Source organism: Neovison vison, chromosome 13 (genome assembly GCF_020171115.1).
Source record: "Neovison vison isolate M4711 chromosome 13, ASM_NN_V1, whole genome shotgun sequence".
Classification (NCBI taxonomy): domain Eukaryota; kingdom Metazoa; phylum Chordata; class Mammalia; order Carnivora; family Mustelidae; genus Neogale; species Neogale vison.
In genome coordinates, this window is record NC_058103.1 from 13652981 (window position 1) to 13674467 (window position 21487).

Genomic DNA, 21487 nt, shown 5'->3' on the forward strand with positions numbered 1-21487 from the left:
CCCACGGAACTTAGCTCTATAGACAAAGGAGAAAAGCAACCTTGCCTGGGCCAGCCCAGACCTCCCCACCTCTCCCACCAGCTCCAGAGGGCACTGACCAGGTTTTATTTCCAGCAGTCGAAGCTTTGGATCCTCAGGCGGGTGCAATCGTCTCTTCTTACGCCAGCAGCGGGCAGGGTATGTGTATAGCTGGCCCGGGGCGAGGCCTGTGGACAGAGACAGCATAAAGGTTAAAGGCTTCAGGCTAGCAGGGGCCTTGGAAACCTTTCTGTCCAAGCTTCTCACTCACAGTGAGAGGAAACTGAAGTCCAGAAAGGTAGTGTGACTTGTCAAGGTCATGCAGCTGGTCAACAGTAGAGCAGAGGCAGTATCGAGTTCATCTGACCCTAGGACCCTTGCCCTGTCTGCTCCACCATGCTGTCTCTGCAAGTCCATGACCATCATCACCATGACCAAAACAGCTCTCCCCTCCTGGTCTGGGGAGATCAGAGGGATCTTTCCAGATTCAACCTCATACAGTGTTTCCAAGGCAGTGGACCTCCAGCTTCTACCCACCAACTGCCCCTCTCTACAGGTGTAGGTTAAGCAGGTTCTCTTCAAGGCAAAGCAGCCGAAGTCAGTCTGCCTACCTACAGATGGTGGGGATTGGGAAGCATTTTAAGGAAACCAGATCAAGGAACCAAATCTCCTACCTACTGACTTCCTCTACCCGCTGTTAGCTGCTGGCAGCTCACTGAAGCCAGCGGGAGCCCCAAGAACCTCCAGAGGAATAGAAGCCTACTCTGGGGACCAGGATCCTCGGCCTGCAGAGCCAGCATTCTTCTACATCCCTGCCCCCTTGCCTGGGCCTTACAGAAAGAAATGGGCAAGAGTCCAGTGACTGGGCTGATACACCAACCAAACTGTCTCTCCAGAGTCTCCATTTTGATTTGGCCTTCGGCAACAAAGTTCCACACCAGCGTCATCTTCATAACCACCACCCCGGGAGGAGCCTTCTTGCCTATCAGACAACATTCTTACGGCTCCTGGGGCACTTAGTGTGGCAGCGAGAGGACGTGGAGCAATGTGGGTGGACTTTTCACTCCAGACCATGGGCTATTCGAAAAAAAGGGGCAGAGGGCGGAGGCTAAGGAGAGAAGGAGAGGGGCTTAAGACTGGGTAGGTGGTGTGCAGACTGAAAAGACTTGCCTGGTGCATCCCAAAAGAAACAAGCGGAAGCTAAGCAATCCACTCCTGTTAGAGTAAAAATCCTGGTAAAGACCAAGACTTAGTCTCATCCTCATCAGAATCCCCAGAACCCTCTGTGTGACACCTAGAAGAATCAAACTAAACATTTGCTGAATGAATGAGTAAAGGAATACATTCCCGCTTCACTGTGATCAGTCACAACTCAGTCTGTAGGTAAATGGGACATGTGACGACCACCATCAGACCCATGTGGGAAGGCCACTTCCTAGACCTAGGGCCACAGAGATAGAAAATATCACGACTCTGTTCCCATCTGCTGTCTGCTATTTGGGGACCTTCTGCCGAGACAATCTACAAAAGCTTCACTGCTATATACCCTTTTATTCATTTTTCATTCTTACTAGTCTTCTCTACCCACTTATTGGTTTGGATCCAAAGCAGAAACAACTATTCCAGCACTATAGGAAGCAAAATTTTCAAATACTCTTTCTGTGCTAAGTTTCATTTTTAACCACATAGCTGTTCCCACAGGTTGCAAGGCAATGAAAAAGCTGGAGGTCCCCTACCCCCTCCCCGTTTGGGTTCTCAGAAACCATTAGGATCATGGAGCCTCGAGGCTCCAGAAAAATCTCTGATGTCATGCGCTAATGGCTTTTCATGTCCAAGAGTCATCCTAATACTTAACTTTGTTGCTAACTTCATAGCTTCTGCATAGTAGAAGATCTCAAAGTTCTGAGCTCCCTGTGCTCTGAGGAGCAGGCTTGTGGTTGATTGGAAAAGAATAAATGAATCAAAGTAAGATTGCTCTCCCTTCCACAGAAGGCCCAGTTTTGACCTATTTTTGAAGGAAGGCACCACCGGGAACATCAAACTGTTGCTGAGGGTCCCCCCAGCAACCCTCAGTTTGTTTTGTGAGATTAAGAGTCAATTATGGTTTGTCTCCCTCCCAATCCCATCTTGTTTCATTTATTCTTCTCCTACCCACTTAACCCCCCATGTTGCATCTCCACTTCCTCCTATCAGTGAGATCATATGATAGCTGTCATTCTCTGATTGACTTATTTCGCTAAGCATGATAACCTCTAGTTCCATCCAGGTCTTCGCAAATGGCAAGATTTCATTTCTTTTGATGGATGCATAGTATTCCATTGTGTATATATACCACATCTTCTTTATCCATTCATCTGTTGATGGACATCTACGTTCTTTCCATAGTTTGGCTATTGTAGACATTGCTGCTATAAACATTTAGGTGCACGTGCCCCTTTGGATCATTCAGTTTGATGTTTCTGATGTGATTCACTCCAGGGCCATGTCATCTCTGACTCTAGAATTCCTGAATGGCTGCATTGATTCTGGTCCCTTGAGCCACCTCTGGGGCTGGTATGCCCCAGGATCCCAACAGAGGTGAAGTACAAGGGCTGAGCCAGTACTCTACAACCCAGAACCAGCCTCACATACCCCCACTCATCTTGGGTTAGTGATTCTTCATCCAGACTGAACCTAAAAATCTAGACTGAACCTGGAGAACTTCTTAATAATAGTAAGGCCAAAAAGTCATTCCAGAACTACCCACTCTGAGTGTAAGTGGATAGAGGAAGTAGGCCAACTATTTTTTAAAGAACCTTATAGATTTTTCCAACGTCTGGCCAAGAACCCCTGGAGGTCTAAGCATCATCTCGTCACTTGCCTGGATATTCTCTCGGATGTACCAAGACTGGTTTCATGGCCTTCCCAAAATCATCTCAAGGTTCCAGTGTTTCCCCCAACATGCTGTCATTAATTTCCAGCTTACTGGACTATCTCCCCTACCAGTTTTATAAGACCCAGGATGACAGGAACTATATCCATCTCTAGTAACCCTAATACTTGGCGCAATCCCTGGTAGACATATCAAGAAGTACTTATCAAATGAATTCAACCAGAACTGAATCAGATTCAGAAATGCAGGAAGTGAATGACCTGTTATTCCTGGCTCCAGGAGACTCATGCACCCACATCTAAACCATCTAAGAGGGACCACAGAAGTAGCCCCAGGAGTGAGTACAGAACTCAACCCAAGATGGCAGTCTCTGTGACTTAAGTTCCTTCTTGCCCCACACGCTGCTTCATAGCATTTCTAACCTGATGAAGGGCAGGTGAGGAAGAAGGGACTAGTTCAGACAGCACTTTCAAAAGATCTAAATGACAAGAGGTCAGAATTGTCAACACTTGCCCAAGGGCCTCTGCCCTCCCTGAAACCCTGGTCACTGCACTTGTTGGCCAGCAGCCTCAAGGCAGCCTCGGGCCACTCACTTTCTAGCTGCAGACTCACTCACTCTCTTAGTAGTAGGTAGTCTAAATGGCCAGAAGAGGGACTATTTTTATACCACTCTTTAACTTTCTCTGACGGATTACAGAAGGCCCACGGGGCAGAGGAAGAACACGTGAGTCCTCATACCACCACTCCTGTAACCTTGGAAATATCACCACGCATTTCTGAGCCTGTCTCCTTACCAGTAAGATAAGAACATTAATAATACCTACCTCACAGGGGCTGTTGTGGGGATTAGCTTAAATTCAAGAAGAAGCTCTTTGAAACCATGAAGCCTCGTGCAAATGTCAGTTACTAATTATCATGAGTTAGCTGACTTAGATGAGTATGGACGCCATGGCCATGTGGCATGACAAGGCCTCCGTCCCGCGTGCTTCTCTTTGATGTCTGCCTTGACTCCACCTCATCTCAACAAGCAAATGGCCCCAAGAACTCTCTTGGGGCTCCAGCCCCCCTTCTTTGCCCTCCTCCCTAGGCTGACAAGCACCAGGGTGCCTTTATAGGGCCAACACATTCAGCCCTGGAGTTCCACTTACAGAGGGACGAGCAGAGCCCCGTGAGAGTTATGTTGTTTATCTCATTAGAACAGGAGGCACATAACTCACAGCCTGTGTGTGTGGTAGATGGAGGAGGGAGGGAAGGGGGAGGAGGAGGAGGGAGTCACAGCTGCAGCCAGGGAAATTAACCTGAAGGAGTGAGCCTGGGGCTAGGGGGAGGATGGAGGAGGGAGGAAAGGAGGCAGGACACAAGAGGGGGACCAGTCTTTCCTGGTAACCAAGGCCACAGCCACCTTCACTAAGCAAACTGCTTTTCTGTCACTTTGAGCTGCAAGTCCAGCTACACCACCCATCTTCATGTGCCAGCACAGACATCTCTCACACGCAGACACACACACATACCCACACAGGAACTCACACACTTGCTGGAGGGAGAACTGTCTCCAAAGAAAAAAACAGCAGGGTGGGCTTTGATGCCTGGATGGTCAGCAGACTCCAGACAAGTCGCTTGCTACCAGCATTGACCAAATCACCAAGGGGGATCCTCAATGTCATGGTTATCTCTGACAGACACAGCATAAGCTATTAAAAAATCAGAAGAAAAAGTGGGATAGAAAAGAGAAGGCAGGATGACAGGAGCTAGGAACAGGGTTTGAAAAAGAAGAGAAGAACTGGAGTAATTCCTCTTCCCCCAGCCAGGGTTGCACGGTGGCAGTTCAAGCCCGCCCTGCCGCATCTCAGAGAGGTGGACCAGCAGGCCGCCGCCGAACACTCCCGGTAATGGAAACCTCACCGCTTCACCAGACAGACTTCCTGTGACTGGTCAACTCTCATTGTGAGAAACAGTTTTGCTTCACCCTCGTTTTGAATCAAAATCTACCTTCCTGTAGCTTACGCCAATTTGTCCACTCTCTGTCCCCAGGGTGGACAGGGATCACCTGTATCTCAACCATCCTTCCCGTCCACTCACTTGGGTTTGAAGGACAGTCTACTGAGAGGCTGAGGAACTAGAGGGCATGGGAGTTACAGGAGAGAGGCAGTGACCATACCTGCTCAGAACTGGGGTAACAGGATTCAAGGTTCCAAATTAAGAATCCAAACACTGCTTCCCTTTCATCATCTTCCCTTTGCCCACCCCGCATTGGACAGGAAAGGGATGGAACAACAGGCTTCTCTTCAGACATCACTGCCATTAAAAAGCTCCTCTGCATGTTGCTCCTACTGAATGTCTCCACACTGGGTCAACAATAGCCTTCATATTTATAAACAGATAATGACACAAGCCAGGGGTTCTTCACCAAGACTGGGCATCAGAATGGCACAAGTAGTTATTGGAAAGGACAGATGCCTGGACTCCAGCTCAATCCTACTAAATCAGAACATCAGAGATAACCAAGGCCATTGTTGTTTGGAAAACTCCTACATGAGGATGCAACTAGATCAACTCTTACTCATATTTATATTCCCAAGGCCCAGGACATAACAGGAGCTCCATTAATGCTTGTGGCTGAAACACCAACTTAGACCAACTCTACAGAGCTGGAGGGATGAGCCATAACTCCAGAGGCAAGTCTTGAGGTGTGGGCAAGATGTATCCCACAAGCACTTACACCCATGATATTTCCTGGTTCTCTGCCTTCCTCTCTTATCTCGGCTTATTTAAAAGCTGTCCTGACTTTGTGGACCACCTGTTCAGTGAAGTCCCCCTCAACCATCCCTGGCCACAGCACCTTTTCTTTTCTCTAAAAGCATGAAGTCTGGGCACTAGACACCCCACCTCAGTCCTCAGCACAGCTCTCTATCTGGCTCACCAACCAACCCCTCCAACCACCTTTCCCATTCTTCTCCATAAGCTTCTCTCTCTAATATTCAATTCTAATGTCCCATGTACCAAGACTACACTGGCAAGCTAGGCCTCAAATCCAGTCTGCTGCCTGCTCCTTCTGGCCCAGAGCTTCCTAAGCCCCTCACTGGTCCCATCACACTCAAAAACTGACACAGTAACAATAGCTAACATTTGCTGAACTCATACACTGTCCTAGGCTAGTACCTCACACTCACTGTTAATACTCACCTGTATCTCAACCATCCTTCCTATGTCCTGTGAGACATTTAAAGGACAAGGACAGTAAGGCTAACTGTGATTAAGTAACTGGTACAGGGCCATACAACTCAAAGGGTAACAGAGGTCACAGCCAACGCTCAAAACTTCTCCACTAACCTAACTCCCCGCCAAGCCAACCCATTACTGCTCCACACACAGCATGCTTGAACCCCAGAGTCCTTTCCTTGGGAAAGCAGCTCCTCACACCAAAACTATCAGGAAAATATCCCCCAGCCCTCCCACCCACCTCCATCAAGCCACTTATGGAATTTATTTTTCATTTCCTTCCACATCACCAACTAAAGTAACTCGTGGAGAAATGCATCCTGATAATATAAAAGCATTGCTGAGAGGCACAGAAAATGTATGGGGAATCAGAAAAACAACCACTACATACCTTCTAAATTCATCAGAAAAAGAAACTTTAAGAATAATAGCATTATAACATGAGGAGGGAGCCTAAATGTTATTGGGTCTGACTCTTACCTGATATAAGAATCACCTCTCGAACATCTCTGACAAGGGTCTCCACCTTGGCCTTTGTTTCAATTATTCTAGTCCTCACCCTTTCATTCATTTCATTCATTTCATTTCACCCATTTATGAAGCAGTCTATTGTGCTATTGAAATATTGTTAGAAATATACCTACCAATCTGATCCAAAGATCAGATGGTAAGAATGGTAAGGATGCAAAGTGGTACAATCCTATGGAGGAAAATTTAGCATTTCTAGCAAAACTTCATATGAATTTGCCCTTAGACCCTGCAATTCCATTTCCAGGAATCTATATCACAGATTCAGATGCAAAAATACAAAAATATGTATCTATTTTATCATGTTTAATACTAGAAAGAGACTATAAATAACCTATCTATAGGGAACTGGTTGAATAAACAATAGGATATACACATAATGGACTATTATGAAGCTGTTGAGACATAGAGGAAGGGAAGTATATACTTCAATGGAGGGGGAAAAGCAAAGTGGATAATAGCGTGTATAACATACTATCATTTGTCTAACAAATGGGGATATACATATATATATACACATAAATATATATGTCATGTGTTCTCATAGTTTTTTCAAACCAAAAGCTTAGGGAAAAGTTACTTAGAAAAAGAACAAAAGCAAATTAATAGTAACAAGGTGAAGAGGAAGTTGTCTATAGAAACAGGAAAGGGACAGAGTAAAATGACAGAAATAGAACAAGACTTTCTCTGACTACACCATGCTTTATTGATATGACTTTAGAACCATGTGAATATTTTATACAGTTAAATTTAAAAGGCAAACATCTGCTTCTGGCTAGCTGGGAGTATCAGGATCATATTTACCCTCCTACATGAAACCAAAGAGAGCGAAAATACAAAAGAAAAGTTCTCAAGACCCTGGACATCAGGAAATGAAGGACAGTGATGCCTGAAACACTGGAAATCAACAAGACAAGCCCTATGATTGCCCCACCTCACTACCTCAAGTGAACTTCCAGATTGCAGCACATGGAAGAGGAACTTAGGTAGAAACCAAGAGACTCTCTGTGACTGAGTGAAAAGAAAGAGCTGAGAGTCTGGGGAAACCAAGGTGACTAGAATTCAAGAAACAGAATACTAAACAGAGGAGAGTTGCATAGAGAAGGAACTTTGGAGGTCACAGAGAGTCCCCTTTGAGTATTCAATTCAGTACTAGTTAGTGCATGCTTATGAGGAAACTACTCAATTTTGAAGAAAGCACCACCCAGTAAGAATAGAAATAAGAGTGCCTGGTATGCAAAGGGACAGGAAACATTCTGTTCTTACCAGCTGTTAGGCCTCATAATTTGTAAGGTACTGGATATAGTCAAAGAAGGGGCTTATCTCTCTGAAAGGGAATATTTAGCCCTAGACTAAGCACTGCTCTAGTATCACCTACAGATCAAACTGTTTCCAAGTAAATTGTCCCAAAACAAAGCTCCAGGATATTTACAAAAATAAATGATATAGACAGCACCTACAAGGTAAAATTCATGATGTCTGGCATCCAACCCAAAATTACAGGGCATATATAAAGAAACAGAAAAATATGACCTATAATAAGGGTGGAAAGAATTGACTAAAACCAACAAAGAACTGATAGTGACAGTAAAATTAGCAGCAAGAACATTAAAAAATCATTTATATTCCATATGTCCAAAAGTTAGGTAAAAAATTGATTTTTTTTAAAGATTCAAAATTTTTTATAGTTGCCTCATTTTTTTTTTTAAGAGGTAAAGGATCTGTACTCAAGGAACTACAGAACACTCATGAAAGAAATTGAAGAAGACACAAAAAGTTGGAAGACCATTCCATGGTCATGGATCAAAAGAATAAACATTATTAAAATGTCTATATTTCCCAAAGCAATCTATACTTTCAATGCTATTCCAATCAAAATTCCACAAACACTTTTCAAAGAGTTGGAGCAAAGGATTCAAATTTAGCTTCTAGAAATGAAAATCACAATGTGTGAGATAAAAATACTGAATGGGATTAATGTCAGATTAGACACTGCAGAAGAAAAAAAAAAATTGGTGCACTTGAAAACACAGCAATAGAAACCATCCAAAATGAAAACCATGGGAAAAAAAGAATTTTTTTAGAAGAACAGCATAGTGAGCTGTGGGACAACTTCAAACAGCCTAATATTTGTGTAATTGGAGTCCCCAAGGAGGAGAAAGGGAAGAAAAAAACATTTGTAGAAATAATGGCTAGAAATTTTCAAAATTTTATGAAATTCAATAAAATTCAAGAAATTCAATAAAGAATTCAAGAAATTCAATAAAATTAAGTGCAAGAAACATGAAGAAAACAGGGGCACCTAAGTGGCTCAGTGGGTTGAGGCCTCTGCCTTTGGCTCGGGTTGTGATCCCAGGGTCCTGGGATCAAGCCCCACATTGGGTGATCTGCTCAGCAGGGAGCCTGCTTCCCTTCCTCTCTCTCTCCCAGTCTCTCTGCCTACCTGTGATCTCTGTCTGTCAAATAAATGAATAAAATCTTTAAAAAAAGAGAAGAAAACAATAACAAAGCACATCATAAACATAATTGTTCAAAATAGTGATAGTCTATGTAGTTATTTAATGTATAGATATGAATACTTAAATGCTAACATTATAAATAATTTGATAATGTCTTTGCAGCCACTCAGCCAAAAAAAAAAAAAAAAAAAAAGGCAACCAAACCAAAAAAAAGGGATAAAGAAAAAATATTAAAAGCAGCCAGAGAAAGGAGCCATATTATATGGAGAGGCTCAAAGACAAGGGTGATTTTTCATCAGAAACAATAGAAACCATGCAAGCAAGAAAACAGTGGTTCAACATCATCATAGTATTGAAAGGGGGGGAAAAAACTTGTCAACCTAAATTCTATACTCCATAAAAATATCTCTCAAAAAAACTAAAGCAAACTAAAGATATTTCAAGATACACAGAAGTTGAAAAAATTAATCAGCAGACCCACACTACAAGAAATACTAAAAGAAGTCCTTTAGGCAGAAGGAAAGTGATACCAGATCTAAATATAGATGTACACAATGAAATAAAAAGCATCAGGAATGGTTTAATACAAGAGTAATTATGTAAGGTTTCTTTTCTTATTTTTTTAAAACTCTTTAAAAGATGACTAACTAAACAGAGATAATGATAGTGTAGTAAAAAGGTTTATACCATATGTAAAACTAAAATATATGGCAGCAACTGCACAAAGGTCAGTAAGGGAAAGATAAAAGTACACTTGTAGGGTGCCTAAGTGGCTCAGTTGGTTAAGTGACTGCCTTCAGATCAGGTCATGATCCTGGAGTCCCAGGATTGAGTCCCACATCAGGCTCCCTGCTCAGCAGGAAGCTGGCTTCTCCCTCTGACCCTCCCCCTCTCATGCTCTCTCTCTCTCTCTCATAAATAAATGAATAAAATCTTTAAAGAAATAAAAGTACATTTGTATTCATTTCCTGTTTCTGCCATAATGAAGTGCTACAAACTCAGAGCCTTAACACATGAATTTGTTGTCCCACAATTCTGGAGGTTAAAAGTCTAAAATCAGTATCACTGAGCTAAAACCAAGATTTCAGCAGGGTTTCATTCCTTGGCCTCAACAGGCCACCCACATCTTTGGCTTGTGGCCTCTTCCTTAATGGCATCACTTCAACCTCTGCATCTGCTGTCACATTTCCTGCTCTGACTCTGACCTGCTGTCTCTCCCGTAAAAGACCCTTATGATTATATTGACAACATCTGGTTAATAATAATTATCTCGCCATATAAGGTCCTTAACTTAATTATATCAGCAAAGTTTCTTTTGCCATGTCAGGTAACATTTCCATGAGTTCCAGGTGTGGATATCTTTATGGATAGCATTATTCTGTTTACTGAAATAGTAATGTAGAGCTTTTATGCTATTCATGAAATAGTAAAGTATCACCTGAAGGCAAATTGTAATTAAAGATGGAGATTACAAACATTAAGCAATCACTATAATAACAAAACAAAGAGTTATCAAACCAAGAAAGGAAATAAAATGGAATCACAAAAACTTAATTAATTCCCAAAAAGGAAAAAATGAGAGGAAAAGGAACAAGTAGACTGATAAATAGGAAACAAATAGCAAAATGATGGCTCTAAACCTAACTATAGCCATAATCACATTAAATGTAAAGAATCTAAATATCCCTATTTTAAAAACACAGATTATCAGCTTGCATTTTTTTTTCCTAGACAGAGAGTGCATGTGGGTGTGCACATGAGTGGGGGAGGAGGGGAAAGGGAGAGGAAGAGAATCTTCAGCAGGCTCCATGCCCAGCATAGAGCCCAAAATGGGGCTCAACCCCATAACCCTGAGATCATGACCTGAGCCAAAATCAAGAGTCAGGCACTTAACTGGCTAGGCCACCAAGGTGCCCCTGTCAGATTGCATTTAAAAAGCAAGACACAACTATATATGCCTACTAAAAAAATAAAAAATAAAAATAAAATAAAATAAAATCTACTTTTAACATAAAGAGCCAAATATATTAACAGTAAATGAATGGAAAATGATATGCCATGCTAACGTTAATCAAAAGAAAGCTGGAATGGCTATATTAGTATCACAGGAAGCAGACTGAATAATAAAGAATATTAGTAGAGATAAAGAAGGTTTTTACATAATGATAATGGACAAATTTATCAAGAGGATGTAACAACCCTAAATGTGTATTCCCTTAATAACAGAGCTTCAAAACATATGAACCAAGAACTAATAAAATTGTAAGGATAAATAGACCAAGTCACAAATATATATAGAAATTTCAATACTCTCTCTTGATAATTCATAGAACAAATCAACAGAAAAATCAATAGAGATGTAGAGTTGAGCCATACTATCAACCAACTTGATTTAATTGATATTTATAGAACATTCCAACCACCAACAAGAAAATACACATTTTTTTCCAGACCAAAGAGAAAATTTATCCAAGATAGGCCATATTCTGAACCATAAAACAAGTCGGAATAAATTTTAAACGATTCAAGTCATACAAAGTATTCTCTGACCATATAGGAATGAGGAATAAGTAACAGGCATATATTTGGAAAATCCCTCAAATGTCTGGAAACTAAGTAACACACTTATAAATAATACATAGGTAAAAGAAGAACTTGAAAGACAAATTAGAAAACATTTTTAATTAAATGACAATGAAGATACGATACTGACATTTGTAAAATGAGACTAAAGCAGTATTTATATTTGGGGATAAACTACGCAGGAAAAAACCTATAGTAGAAAAGAAGAACAGTCTCAAATCAATAACCACAATTTCCATCTAAAGAAAAAAATGGAAGAAATCGAAGAGTAAATTAAATCCAAAGTAAGTAGAATAAAAGAAAAATAAATATCAGAGCAGAAATCATAAAGTAGAACACAGAAAAAAAATGGGAAAAATCTATTACATCAAAAGCTATTTCTTTGAGAAGATCAATAAAATTGATAAACCTCCAGTTAGACTGATTGGGTCAAAAAGAAAATTCAAATTATCAACATAAGGAATAAGAGAGAATATATCACAAGGTTCTATAGATATTAAAAGAATAATACACCAAAGGTATGAACAGCATTTTACAACTAATTTTGGCAACTTGGATGAAATGGCCAAATTCCTTGAAGTCACAAACTGCCAAAACTCAGTCAGTATAAAATGAATAACCTAAATACCTGTTAAAGAAATTAAATTTGTAGTTTTAAAGACATTCCTACAAAGAAAGTGCCAGGCCCAGATGAATCCACTGGTAAATGCTACAAAACACTTTAAGGAAAAAATATCAACTCTACATAAACTCTTCCAGAAAACTGAAAACACAAAAATTCCCAACTCATTATATGAGGCCAACATCATCTTGACACTCAAACCAGACACAACAAGTGTTGTGTTACAACAAGTAAACTATAGATAAATACCTCTCATAAACATAGATGCAAACCTCTAATAAAAATTCAACAAAATGAATCTATGATATATAAAAAAGATAATACATCATGACAAAGTGGGGTTTATCCTAGGAGTACAATGTTAAACATTCAAATATCAATCAATGTAACCCATCATGTTAACAAACCACAAAAGAAAAATCACATGATCATCTCAACAGACTCAGAAAAATCAGTTCATAAAATCCAACATCAGTTCTTGATTTAAAATTCTCAAACTAGAAACAAGTACATCCTCAGTCTAATAAAAGGCTACCATAAAATGCCCCATAGCTAGCATTGTATTTAATAATGGACTTTTCCCTTAAGATCAGGAAAAACATAAGGATGTCCTCTCTAAATACTTTTTCTTAATATTATACTAGACATTCTAGTCAGTGCAACAGACAAGTAAAATAAACAAGAGTCATCCATATTGAAAAGTTTTCTTTTTCACTAACAATCAATTATGTAGAAAATCCATAGAAAGATGTGAAAAATAAATGAGTACAGGAAGGCTGTAGGATACAGAATGAACATACCAAATTTACTATATTTCTGTAAACTAACAAGGAATAATCAGAAATTGAAATTTTTTTAAATCCATTTACAATAGTGTCAAAAATATTAAGTACTTAGAAATAAAACTGACAAAAATGTGGAATATCTATACATGAAAAACTAGAAATCATCAATGGGAAAAATTAAAGAAGACCACAAATGGAGAGACATATTATATTCAGGGATTAGAAGACTCAGGATTGAGAATTGTTCATTTTCCCCAAAACTAATCTAAGGATTCCACATAATCCCAATCAAAATCCCAGCAGAGTTTTTGTAAAAATGGACAAACTGATGAAAATTCATGCAGCAATGCAAAGGACTAGAATAGTCAAAATAACTTAGTAAAAGAAAAACAAATTTAGAGGGCTAACATTACCTGATTTCAAAAAGCATGACAAAATCAGTAGGATATTAGTGTGAGGATAGAAAAATAGATCAATGAAATGAAACTATATGTCTAGAAATAGACCCACATACATATGAACATTTGATTTTTGACAAAGCTACAAAGGCAATTCAGTTGAGAAAGGCTCGTCTTTTCAAAGAATTATGATCGAACAATTAGATAGCTATCTGCAAAAAGATAAACTTTAATCTGTACCACAAATTATATTTTTAAATTAATTCAAAATGGATCATAGACCTAAGTATAAAACCCACAATCATAAAACTTCTAGGGAAAACAAACAAATATTGCTTGGCCTTGGATTAAGTATCAATTTTTTACATAGAACAACAAAATCTCAATTCATAAAATAACAAATTGATAAATTTGAACTTAATCAAAATTTAAAGTATCTGCTCTCTGAAAGATGCTGTTAAGATAATGAAAATATAAGCCATAGACAGGGAGAAAATATTTGCAAACATATATCAGATAAAGGTCTTGAATCTAAAATATATAAAGGACTATCAAAATTTGATAATAAGAAAACAAACAATTCCCCTCTAGAGATCTAATATAGAGTATAGAGAAAACAGACAACAATATTATAATCATCAAATTTGCTAAGAGATTAGAACTCAATTATTCCAACCACTTAAAGAAAGATTATTTTGCAATGTGACAGATCTGATAATTATCACTACAATGGCAATCATATTATAATATATAAATGTATAAATTTAACATGTTTTACACCTTAAACTGAAACACTGTTTAAATGAATTCAATTTTTTAAAAAATCCAACTTTTAAATGGTTAAAATATTTGCACACTTTATTTAAGAACATATAGTCTTATAACAACATGGCCAAAATGTCTAGGACTCAATCAAAATCACGTATGTGAAGAGCCAGGAAAATTTCAACTTGAATAAAAGATAACATATCAATACCAATACTAGAATTGTCTGACAATATTCTGATAAAATTATTAGAAATACCAATCCTGGGGCACCTGGGTGGCTCAGTGGGGCTCTCTGCTCAGCAGGGAGCCTGCTTCCTCCTCTCTCTCTCTGGCTGCCTCTCTGCCTACTTGTGATCTCTGTCTGTCAAATAAATAAATAAAATCTTAAAAAAAAAAAAAAAAGAAATACCAATCCCAAATCCTAATTATCTGAATTAAGATTTTGAAGGAGGCATCATAAACATGTTTCAACAATAATCATGAACATCTGAAACAAATGAAAACATTTTAAGTCTCAGCAAAAAAATGAAGTTATAAAGAAGAACCAAATGGAAACTGAAAAACACAATAAAACAACAATAACAGGGGCGCCTGGGTGGCTCAGTGGGTTAAGCCGCTGCCTTCAGCTCGGGTCATGATCTCAGGATCCTGGGATCCAGTCCCGCATCGGGCTCTCTGCTCAGCAGGGAGCCTGCTTCCTCCTCTCTCTCTCTCTCTGCCTGACTCTCTGCCTACTTGTGATCTCTCTCTGTCAAATAAATAAATAAAATCTTTAAAAAAAAAAATTCTATCCGCTGATTAAAAAAAACAACAACAACAACAATAACAAATGTAGAGAATAGAAGAAAGAAGCAGTGAACTTGAAGAAAGAAAAATAAAAATAACCCTGAGCAACATAGAAAACAGACTAAAAACAAAAACAAACAAACAGAGCCTGGGGGGTTTGTGGGATATAACAAAAAATTTAAAAATTTTCTTAGGAGAAGTGGGGAGGAGCAAAATGGCAGAGAAACAGGAGACCTAAGTATCGTCAGGTCCCAGGAGGTCAGCTAAATAGTTATGAAACCATTCTGAACACCTACAAACTCAACAGGAGGTCAAGAGAAGAAGAGCAGCAATTCTAGGAACAGAAAATCGACCACTTTCTGGAAGATAAGACATGCAGAGAAGTGAATCTGAGGTGAGACAGGGGGGAAGGGTTAGCTCCTGGCAAGCAGTAGAGCAGCGGAGCACAAAATCAGAACTTTTAGAAGCCTGCTCCACTGAAAGACATCACTCCAAAGGCTAAGCCGTGGGTGGTGGGGGGATAGGAACCCTTGAAGGGACAGTGTGGTCTCAGGACCTGCGGGGTCACAGAAAGACAGAAAGACAGAAAGACCAGGGATGTCTGAGTATGGCAGAGCTCCTAGGTATTGGAGCGGGAAGCCAGCAGCAGAGACAGAGTGGAGGAAGGGCTCTCAGCTTGGAGTTACCTTAAACTATAACCTAAGATGCAATCAGGCCACTGCTTTTCAAGCAGGGACCCCACAAGGGGCAGATCCAGGGAGACCCCTTTCTTCCCCCTCCAGAAGGAGTGGCACGATAATGGCAGCAGGAATCTGCTAGGTTTGGAGATTCCAAACAGGGCTGAGCGCCCCAGATAGAAACAGTCACAGGCCGGGTGAGCATGGAGAGCAGCTGGAAACCAAGGGTATGGGAGGGATTGACTGCTTTTCTCTGAGGGCACACTGAGGAGTGGGGCCCCAAGCTCTTGGCTTCTACAGTCGGAGATTGGGAGGCCAATCCTCATTCCCGTCTGCTAAAGCTGTACGGAAAGCATCAGGGAACATAAGCTCCCAAGAATGAACCAGAGCAGATTAGTTAGCCTGGCCCCTGGCAAGGGTGGTGCAATTCCTCCTCGGGCAAAGACATTTGAGAATAATGGCAACAGGCCCCTCCCCCAGAAGATTAGCAAGAACATCCAGCCAAGACCAAGTTCATCAATCAATGAGAACTGCAGAACTCTAGAGCTAGGGGAAAGCAAAACATAGAATTCATGGCTTTTTTCCTATGATTCTTTAGTCTTTCAAAGTTAAATTTTTTTAATTTTATTTTTTTATTCTACTTTTTAAAATTTTTCCTCCTTTCTATTTTAATTTTTTTAACTACTTTATCTTATCAATAACTTTTTTAAAAATCTTTTTAAATTTTCATTGTTATAGTCATATTCTATCACTTTATTGTATTTAAATTTATTTGTTGTACACATATAGGGTTTTCTCTCTTAAAATTTTGGGATACAGTTTCTTCTAATAGATCAAAATACACCCTAAATCTAGCGCATGGCTTTGTTCTGGTCTCCAGGCTAAACACATTCTTTCCTCTTTTTTCTTTTTTCAACCGATTTCTTATCAATTCCTTTTTTAGAATTTTTTTAGAATCTTTTTTAGAATTTAATTTTCATCTTCACAGCCACATTCCATCCATTCATTGTGTTTACCCTTTATATATAGATAGATAGATAGATACAGATATATAGATATATATCTACATATCTATTTTTTTTTTTTCTTTAAAATCTGGGGAGGGAGGTAGTTTCTTCTAACAGACCAAAATAAACCCAAAATCTAGTTTGTGGCTCTGTTCTACTCATCAGTCTAACATATATATATATATATATATATGCATATTATATATAAATTTTTTTCTCCTTTCTTCTTCTTTTTTCTCCTTTCTTCTCCCTCCATCTTTGGGTGTCTTCAGATTTGGTTAGGGTATATCTTTCTGGGGTTGTTGCTATCCCTTTAGTATTTTGTTCTCTCATTCATCTATTCTTACCTGGATAAAATGACAAGGCAGAAAAACTTAACACACACACACACAAAAAAAAAAAACAGGAAGCAGTATCAATGACTGGGGACATAATCAATATAGACATTGGTAATATGTCAGAACTAGAGTTCAGAATGACAATTATCAAGGTGCTACTTGGGCTCCAAAAAAAGCATGGAAGATACTAGATAATCCCTTTCTGGATAAATAAAAGAACTAAAATCTAACCAAGTTGTAATCAAAAAAGCTATTAATGAAGTGCCATCAAAAATGGAGGCTCTTACTGTTAGGATAAATGAGGCGGAAGAGAAAATTAGTGATATAGAAGACCAAATGAGGGGAGAATAAAGAAGCTGAGAAAAAGAGAGACAAACAACTACTGACGACGAGGAGAGAATTCAAGAGATAAGTGATACCAAGAGACAAAATAATTTTAGAATAACTGGGATTCCAGAAGAAGAAGAGAGAGAGAGGGGGACAAGAGGTATACTGGAGCCAATTATAGCAGAGAATTTCCCTAATTTGGCAAAGGGAACAAGAATCAAAATCCAGGAGGCACAGAGAAACCCCCTCAAAATCAATAAAAATAAGTCCACACCTTGTTATCTTACAAGTCTCAGTGACAAAGAGAAAATCCTGAAAGCAGCTCGGGACAAGAGGTCTATAACATACAATGGTAGAAATATTAGATTGGCAGCAGACCTATTCACAGAGACCTGGCAGGCCAGAAAGGACTGAGCATGATATATTCAGCACACTAAACAAGAAAAATAGGCAGCCAAAAATACTATGTCCAGCTAGCCTGTCATTGAAAACAGAAGGAGCAATAAAAAGCTTCTAGGACAAACAAAAACTAAAAGAATTTGCAAACACCAAACCAGCCCTACAGGAAATATTGAAAGGAGTCCTCTAACCAAAGAGAGAGCTTAAAAGTAACAGACCAGAAATGAATAGAGACATTATACAGTAACAGTCACTTTATAGGCAATACAGTGGCATGAAATTTATATCTTTCCTTTTTTTTTTTAAAGATTTTATTTGTTTATTTGACAGATGGAGATCACAAGTAGGCAGAGAAGCAGGCAGAGAGAGAGGAGAAAGCAGGCTCCCTGCCGAGCAGAGAGCCCAATGTGGGGCTCAATCCCAGGACCCTGGGATCATGACCTGAGCCAAAAGCAGAGGCTTTAACCCACTGAGTCACCCAGGTGCCCCTGAAATTCATATCTTTCAATAATTACCCTGAATGTAAATGGGCTAAATGCCCCAATCAAAAGACACAGGTTATCAGAATGGATTAAAAAAAAAAGAAGAAGAAGTCCCATCAATATGCCGTCTGCAAGAAACTCATTTTAGACCCAAAGTCACCTCCAGATTTAAAGTGAGGGGGTGGAAAACAATGTGCCATGCTAATGGACATCAAAAGAAAGCTGGCATGGCAATCCTCATATCATATAAATTAGATTTGAAACCAAAGACTATAATAAGAGATGAAGAAGGACACTATATCATACTTAAAGGGTCTGTCCAACAAGAAGATCTAACAATTTTAAGTATCTATGCCCTAACATGGGAGCAGCCAATTATACAAACCAATTAATAACAAATCAAAGAAACACATCAACAATAATACAGTAATAGTAGGGGACTTTAACACCCCCATCACTGAAATAGATCATCTAAGCAAAAGATCAACAAGAAAATAAAGGCTTTAAATGACATACTGGACCAGAAGAACATCAGAGATATATTCAGAACATTCCAACCCAAAGCAACAGAAAATACATATTCTTCTCTAGTGCACATGGAACATTCTCCAGAATAGATCACATCCTGGGTCACAAATCAGGTCTCAACTGGCACCAAAAGATTAGGATCATCCTTTACATATTTTCAGACCACAGTGCTTTCAAACAAGAACTCAGCCACAAGAGGAAAGTTGGAAAGAACTCAAATACATAGAAGCTAAAAAGCATCCTACTAAAGAATGAATGGATCAACAAGGAAATTAAAGAAGACTTTTTAAAAATTCATGGAAACAAATGAAAATGAAAACACAACTGTTCAAAAATCTTTGGAACACAGAAAAAGCAGTCCTGAGAGGAAAGTGTATAGCAATACAAGCCTTTCTCAAGAAACAAGAAAAGTCTCAAGTACACAACCTAACCATACACCTAAAGGAGCTGGAGAAAGAACAGCAAAGAAAGCCTAAACCCAGCAGGAGAAGAGAAATAATCAAGATCAGAGCAGAAATCAATGAAATAGAAACCAAAAGAACAGTAGAACAAATCAACGAAACTAGGAGCTGGTTCTTTGAAAGAATTAATAAGATTGATAAACCCCTGGCCAGACTTATCAAAAAGAAAAGAGAAAGGACCCAAATTAATAAAATCATGAAGGAAAGAGGAGAGCTTGCAACCAATACCAAAAAATACAAACAATTTTAAGAACATATTATGAGCAACTATATACTAGCAAATTTGACAATCTGGAAAAAATGGATGCATTCCTAGAAACATAAACTACCAAAACTGAACCAGGAAGAAACAGAAAACCTGAACAAACCCATAACCAGTAAGGAGATTGAAGCAGTCATTAAAAATCTCCCAACAAGCAGCACCTGGGTGGCTCAGTAGGTTAAAGCCTCTGCCTTCAGCTCAGGTCATGATCTCAGGATTTGGGGATTGAGCCCTGCATCAGGCTCTCTACCCGGCAGGGAGCCAGCTTCCTCCTCTCTCTCTGCCTGCCTCTCTGCCTACTTGTGATCTCTGTCTGTCAAATAAATAAATAAATTCTTTAAAATAAAAATTTAAAAAATCTCCCAACAAGAGCCTAGGGTCAGATGGCTTTAAATAACAAACATTTAAAGAAGAATTAATACTTATTATCCTGAAACTGTTCCAAAAAATAGAAATGGAAGGGAAACTTCCAAACTCATTTTATGAGGCCAGCATGACCTTGATCCCAAAATCAGACAAAGACCCCAACAAAAAGGATAATTACAGACCAACATCCTTGATGAACACAGATGCAAAAATTCTTACCAAAATACTAGCCAATAGGATCCAACAGTACATTAAAAGGATTATTCACCATAACAAAGTAGGATTTATTCCTGGACTGCACAGTTGGTTCAATATCCACAAATCAATCAATGTTATACAACACATTAATAAAAGAAAGAACAAAAACCATATTATACTCTCAATAGATGCTGAAAAAGCATTTGACAAAGTACAGCATTTTTCTTGATCAAAACTCTTCACAGTGTAGGGATAGAGGGTACATATGTCAATATCATCAAAGCCATCTATGAAAAACCCACAGCGTACATCATTCTCCATGGGAAAAACTGAAAGCTTTTCCACTAAGGTCAGGACCACGGCAGGGCTGTCCACTATCACCACTGTTATTCAACATAGTATTAGATTCCTATCCTCAGCAGTCAGACAACAAACACAAATAAAAGGCATCCGAATCGGCAAAGAAGAAATCAAACTTTCACGCTATCATATCATATCATGATATGATACTCTATGTGGAAAACCCAAAAGACTCCAATCCTAAACTGCTAGAACTCATACAGGAATTCAGTAAAGTGTCAGGATATAAAATCAATGCACAGAAATCAGTTGCATTTCTATACACCAACAGCAAGACAAAAGAAAGAGAAATGAAGGAGTCGATCCCATTTACAACTACACCCAAAACCATAAGATACCTAGGAATAAACCTAACAAAGGAGACAAAGAATCTGTACTCAGAAAACTATAAAGTACTCATGAAAGAAACTGAGAAAGACACAAAGAAATGGAAAACGTTTGATGCTCATGGATTGGAAGAACAAATATTGTGAAAATGTCTATGCTACCTAAAGCAATCTACACATTTAATGCAACCCCTATCAAAAGAGTATCTGTTGTTGTTGTTTTCAAAGAAATGGAACAAATAATCCTAAAATTTATATGGAACCAGAAAAGACCCCAAATAGCCAGAGGAATGTTGAAAAAGAAAGACAAAGTTGGTAGCATCACAATTCCAGACTTCAAGCTCTATTACAAAACTGTCATCATTAAGACAGTATGGTACTGACACAAAAACAGACACATAGATCAATGGAATAGAATAGAGAGCCCAGAAATGGACCCTCAACTGTATGTTCAACTAATCTTCGACAAAGCAGGAAATAATGTCCAATGGAAAAAAGTCTCTTCAGCAAGTAGTGTTGGGAAAATTGGACAGCCACATGCAGAAGAATGAAACTGGACCATTTCTTTACACCACACACAAAAATAGACTCAAAATGGATGAAAGACCTCATTGTGAGACAGGAATTTATCAAAAACCTTGAGGAGAACAAACAGCAACCTCTTTGACCTCAGCCGCAGCAACTTCTTCCTAGAAACATCACCAAAGGCAAGGGAATA

The 21487-nt window shown here is 39.0% G+C and overlaps 1 protein-coding gene across 1 annotated transcript in view; it reads right to left on the bottom strand.

The window, feature by feature from the left end:
* The window catches only part of DPF3 (double PHD fingers 3), a 258611-nt gene that overhangs the window by 128594 nt on the left and 108530 nt on the right, over window positions 1–21487 (bottom strand). Inside the window, exon 3 of the mRNA XM_044230777.1 lies at window positions 99–206. Coding sequence (XP_044086712.1) covers window positions 99–206 — 108 coding nt within the window. The remainder of the gene's footprint in view (window positions 1–98; window positions 207–21487) is intronic.